Source organism: Myotis davidii, unplaced genomic scaffold (genome assembly GCF_000327345.1).
Source record: "Myotis davidii unplaced genomic scaffold, ASM32734v1 scaffold142, whole genome shotgun sequence".
In the NCBI taxonomy this organism is placed as follows: Eukaryota; Metazoa; Chordata; class Mammalia; order Chiroptera; family Vespertilionidae; genus Myotis; species Myotis davidii.
The window spans coordinates 1200690-1205991 of record NW_006294400.1 but is presented as its reverse complement, the minus strand read 5'-3'; the positions used below and the strand labels follow the sequence as shown (position 1 = coordinate 1205991).

Below are 5302 nucleotides of genomic sequence, written 5' to 3'. Positions count from 1 at the left end.
ACCTTCCCTAACCCCGCCCACCCCGGCCACGCTCCTTGGGGATCCTCCCCGGCCTGGCCCTGTTCCTGCATCGGCCCCCCAACGGCCCAGCCACTCGCCCTGAGCCCGCGCTCTCACCGCCCTGTCCAGTGCTGAACCTGACGCTGGTGGACCTGCCCGGAATGACCAAGGTCCCGGTGGGGGACCAACCTGCAGACATCGAGTTCCAGATCCGGGACATGCTCATGCAGTTCGTCACCAAGGAGAACTGCCTCATCCTGGCCGTGTCCCCGGCCAACTCTGACCTGGCCAACTCGGATGCCCTCAAGATCGCCAAGGAGGTGGACCCCCAGGGTAGGTGCCCACCCAATGTCAGCGAAGGCGCAAGGCCTCGGGGGTCTGAATTACCCCTTTAAACATTATGTTGGCCACTCTGTGGGAAATAAATGGGGCAGGCAGTGGGTGATGGAGGGAGTGGGGTGATGGAGGGCAAGTGCCGGTGCAGACAACCCTCTCATCGCTGCCCTCCAGGTCAGCGCACCATCGGGGTCATCACCAAGCTGGACCTGATGGATGAGGGCACAGACGCCCGCGATGTGCTGGAGAACAAGCTGCTCCCGCTGCGCAGAGGTAGTCCGCCCACGCCCCTGCTCATCTCACCGCCCTCCCCCGTCGCCCCCCCCCCTACAAGGCTGGTTGGCCCTGACCTTGGCCCCACCCACAGGCTACATTGGGGTGGTGAACCGGAGCCAGAAGGACATTGATGGCAAGAAGGACATCACGGCTGCCTTGGCCGCCGAACGCAAGTTCTTCCTCTCGCACCCATCCTACCGCCACTTGGCTGACCGCATGGGCACGCCCTACCTGCAGAAGGTCCTCAACCAGGTAGGGGCCCAGGCCAGAATGAGATCAGGAAAGCAGCCTGAGAACAGTCATTTAAGTGTGCTTGGCGAGGATGACAGCAGAGGCTAGCATCCCCATTATGCAGAGAAACACACTGAGTCCCAGAAAGCAAAGGAGCTTGCCCACAGTCCCACAGTGAGGTGGCAACAGAGCTTTACTGACCTTTCCCTGCCTGGGGCCTGGAGGGAAGCCCCGGAACCCCCAGGATGGAGAGAAGACCAAGATCTTGTGTGGAGGGTGGCACTGGCCACCCCGACTAGGGATCGAACCCGAGACCCTTCTGTGTGCCGAGCCAGTATGGCCAGGGGTGAACCTGAGAAGGGGCGGTGATGGATGGAGATGACAGACAGGAGGATAAAGCTGGGGCTGGGTGGGATGTTGCCCTCTGATGGAGAGGAAGCGCCACGGCCTGCAAGCCTAGTCTTTATTTTACAGCCAGATTCCACGAGGCAAAGTAAGGGCGTGGTCAAGATGTTTACAACGTTCTTGTGGGTTTCAAATCTACTCAATTACATGCACCTGATCAAGCTTTGTTTACTTGCTGCCCCTCCCCGCGCCCGTATCACTCAGCCACGTGGGCCCACAGGTTCGGACCATAAGGTCAAGCTCACAACTGTAGCCTCTGCCTGTAATTGTGCTGGGACTTGCACGTGGCTTTGCCACGGGAGGATTGTGCCCTCTCATTAGTCCCAGGCTTGAACCTGTCCAAACGCCGTAGCCGCTCTCCACACTTCTGTATATGAGACAATGCTCCAGTCAACGGAGCCACCCAGCCAGGGCGCCCCTAATACATTTTATGTGGCCCTTGTGGTATCTAAAAATATTAAATTAGTGAAAAAGCAGATAATCTCAAATAAAAATCTAGATTTCTGCTTCTTTGAAAATTGAGTCACTCATTAATTCAATGAACACACCTCTGTGAGGACTGCTGTGGGCCAGGCCCTGCCCTCGGACAGCCTTTGTTCTGCTGGGCAGGACATGGCCCCTCTTGAGCCCTCCACCTCACCACATCCACGGCCCCCCTGGCATCCTGGTGCCTGCCTGGCCCTGTGGGCATTTGAGGTTTGTGACTTGTGACCTTGACCTTAACCCTTGTCTCACCCCCTCCCCCAGCAACTGACGAACCACATCCGAGACACGCTGCCCGGGCTGCGCAACAAGCTGCAGAGCCAGCTGCTGTCCATCGAGAAGGAGGTGGACGAGTACAAGAACTTCCGTCCTGACGACCCAGCGCGCAAGACCAAGGCCCTACTGCAGTGAGGGTCTCCCCAGCTCTCGACTCCCCATCCCTGAGTGCGCCTCCCCCCAGCCTCTCCTCTCCCGGGGCCCGCTCCACTGCACCCCCTCAGGCCACGCCACTCTCCCCCAGGATGGTCCAGCAGTTCGCCGTGGACTTTGAGAAGCGCATTGAGGGCTCAGGGGACCAGATCGACACCTATGAGCTGTCGGGGGGAGCCCGCATCAACCGCATCTTCCACGAGCGCTTCCCCTTTGAGCTGGTCAAGGTAGGACGGGCTCCCCGGGGGAAGGGTGGGGGGCTCAGGCCTCTCCCATGGATACCTGGGTCCTGGTGTCCAGCCCTGGGAGTGGGACGGGCCCCATCTTGACCTCCCAGGTGTTGGGACAGGCCCTGACGGGCCATCTCTCAATCTCCTACACAGATGGAGTTTGACGAGAAGGAACTCCGAAGGGAGATCAGCTACGCCATCAAGAATATCCATGGCATTAGGCACGTACTGGGACCAGGGAGGGGGGCCGAACCCCAGAAGGCAGGGGGTCTAGTGCAGAGGCACAGGGAGTGATGAATGAGCCTCCCTCAGGAAAGACCAAGAGCCCGGGTCCCCTTTCCCCTCAACCTCGACTTTCTGGCTCCCAGTTCTGACAGGCTCTGGGCGGAGGATGTGGATGGGAGGCCTGGGCCACCTGCTCCCTGCAGCCTGCTGCCCTCCTTTGCTGTCCCTGGGAGCAGAGCCTGGAGGCTAGACGAGCTGGGCAGAGCCCCCTCTGGGCCTGGGCTCCCTGCCCATCGCTAGGGTGAGGCAGCACCCCAGTTCTCTCCAGGCGGCTGCACAAAGCTGCCCAGCAATGGGTAGGCCCTGAGGCGGAGCATCCCGGTACTGGCCTGTGTCCTTTTAGGATGGAAGGGGGCCTCTCACCCCTCCAGATCCTCCATAGTCCCCGGATCCCCACGAGGGTCCCATTCTACCCCACTTCTCACCTTCTCGAGAACCCCAAGGCCTGTGGAGCCGGAAGGGGGCCTGGGAAATAGACTTCCTTAAAGGCTTAGACCCCCTTCGGGGACCCAGATCTACACAACAAGGTCATTGGAAGCACCTGCTATATGCCAGGCAGTGAGAGGCCAAGCAGGTTCAATTCCAGGTTTGGCAGGGAATTCATAGACTGACACTAGGAACTGCACTGGCCAGGGCACAGAAAAAAGAAATCTCTCCTAGTCCTAAAATAAAACTCCCTATTCCTGGAAAGGCTCTTAAAGAGAACTCAGTTCAGCAGTTTTCAAACGGCTCCCGGCCACAGAACCGGTGTATGAACAGAATCTTAAGAGGAAGCAAGGCACGGAGGCAGATACAGCAGACCTTGTCTTGTCCCAAAGAGCATCGGTTGAAAGTCCCTCCTTAGAATCCCTCCTGCCCATTTTGCAGATGGGGACACTGAGGCCCAGAGAGGGGTAGGGGGGCCCGAGGGCAGAGCTCAGGGGTGTGGGGCGCTCCTGGCAGGAGCTGGCCTGTGACACTGCCCTTCTCCCGCTCCGGGCGTTCAGAACGGGGCTCTTTACCCCAGACATGGCCTTTGAGACCATTGTGAAAAAGCAGGTGAAGAAGATCCGAGAACCGTGTCTCAAGTGTGTGGACATGGTTATCTCGGAGCTAATCAACACCGTTAGACAGTGCACCAAGAAGGTAACCAGCGGCCCGGCCAGCCCCGCCTCTGCCCGTCCCGCACTGCTGACCGGCGCCCCTCCCCACGCCCCACCGCCTCCTTGGTAGCATGTCCAGACCTCGGCGGGGTGAGAAAGGCAGGCCGCCACAGACCAGGATGGGGGGGGCAGGGGGGGCTTTCTGAGGGGGCCTCACCCACCCTCCTGGCCCCCGGGCCCAGGACACCAAGGGATTAGACGCTGTGAGATGACAATGATCGTGGCTATTGACCCTGAGAGCCACCAAGAGCTCCCAGCTCAGGAGAATAGGGCTTGAGGGGTCCCTGAGCCCCCTCTCTGCCCTCAGAGGTGGGCCATCTTTGGGGGCTCCAGGGAGGGGTCTTGGGGAAGCCTGGGTCCTGGAGACAGTTGAGCGACAGGACCTTCTTGGATGCTGCTCTAGGGGCCTGGTCAGCCAGAGAGGTGCGGAGGACCCGGGTCTAGCCGGTACCCCGACTCCCACTGTCCTTCAGCCTTCCCATCCCCCCCCGCCCTCACGCAGGACCCCACTCAGGACCTTCGCCTTCCCCTCCATCACATCTCCTTCCAGAGACAGCACCCCCTTCCATCTGCTATGCCATCTGAGCCTCGAAGAACCACCCAAGGAGGGCAGGGCAGGGAGGACAGCACCCATTTCACAACAGGAAAACCAAGGCTCAGGAGACCCAGGCCATGTTAGCTAGGAGGTGGCAGAGCTATTACTGTAAGCCAGGGCTTTGGACTCCAAGTCCAGTGCTCATTCGATTCCACCCCCCAGCCTCCCTTCCCTTCCTCCCCCGACTGCCGCCCTGGCCTCTCTCTATCACCACCTCCCCTCTTTCTGTCTTTCCTCTTCTCTCTCTGTTTTTCCGAGCTGAGTGCCCCCAGGGCCCTTTGGAGGAAAGGCAAAGGGTGCCCCTAGAGGAGAAAGGGGAGGGCCGGAGCAGAGCAGGGAGCTGAACGTGGAGGTCAGGCAGCTACACTGCAACTCCAGGGGGCACCGTCTGCACCTTGGCCGTGGCCATGCACGTGGAGCCCCCTGGAGTTGTGCAGGGCACAGCCTGGGCAGCCCCCCTGGTGGAAGTAGGGGGTCGTGCTGGGCTCTGGAGTCAAGGTGGAATGAATGCAGGAGGTGCTGGGAAACCTGGAATTGAACAGAATGGGTGGGCGGTGTTCTCGCCTTGGTCAGCCACTTAGGAGGACCCTAGGCTGTGACCAAGACGGCATTGAAAAGAGAGAGGGGGCAGGCTCAGGGCAGCTGAGGAGCGAGGGACCCAAGGGCCTTGTACGGAGCAGGGGGGTTGGTCCTTCAGAAGCACCCCCCCCCTCCCTGAGCCTGGGGGATGCTGGCAGCACCTGGGAGGCGGTAGGGAGGGCCGGGTCCCATGCTCACATTGTCTTCTGTTCTCTCTCTTTCTCTGTGTCGGTGTCTCTCTCTCTTCCCCATGCCTGTGCCATCCTCCACCCTGACCCTGGTCCTGCTTGGCTTTCACTCCCCTCTTTCTC

General features: G+C 60.2%; 1 protein-coding gene across 1 annotated transcript in view; it reads left to right on the top strand.

The window, feature by feature from the left end:
- Nucleotides 1-5302, top strand: part of DNM1 (dynamin 1) — a gene marked incomplete at its 3' end in the record, with an annotated part of 32741 nt that overhangs the window by 1412 nt on the left and 26027 nt on the right. Inside the window, exons 4-10 of the mRNA XM_015567132.1 lie at nt 130-333; nt 511-609; nt 704-864; nt 1996-2138; nt 2252-2387; nt 2544-2611; nt 3662-3800. Coding sequence (XP_015422618.1) covers nt 130-333; nt 511-609; nt 704-864; nt 1996-2138; nt 2252-2387; nt 2544-2611; nt 3662-3800 — 950 coding nt within the window. The remainder of the gene's footprint in view (nt 1-129; nt 334-510; nt 610-703; nt 865-1995; nt 2139-2251; nt 2388-2543; nt 2612-3661; nt 3801-5302) is intronic.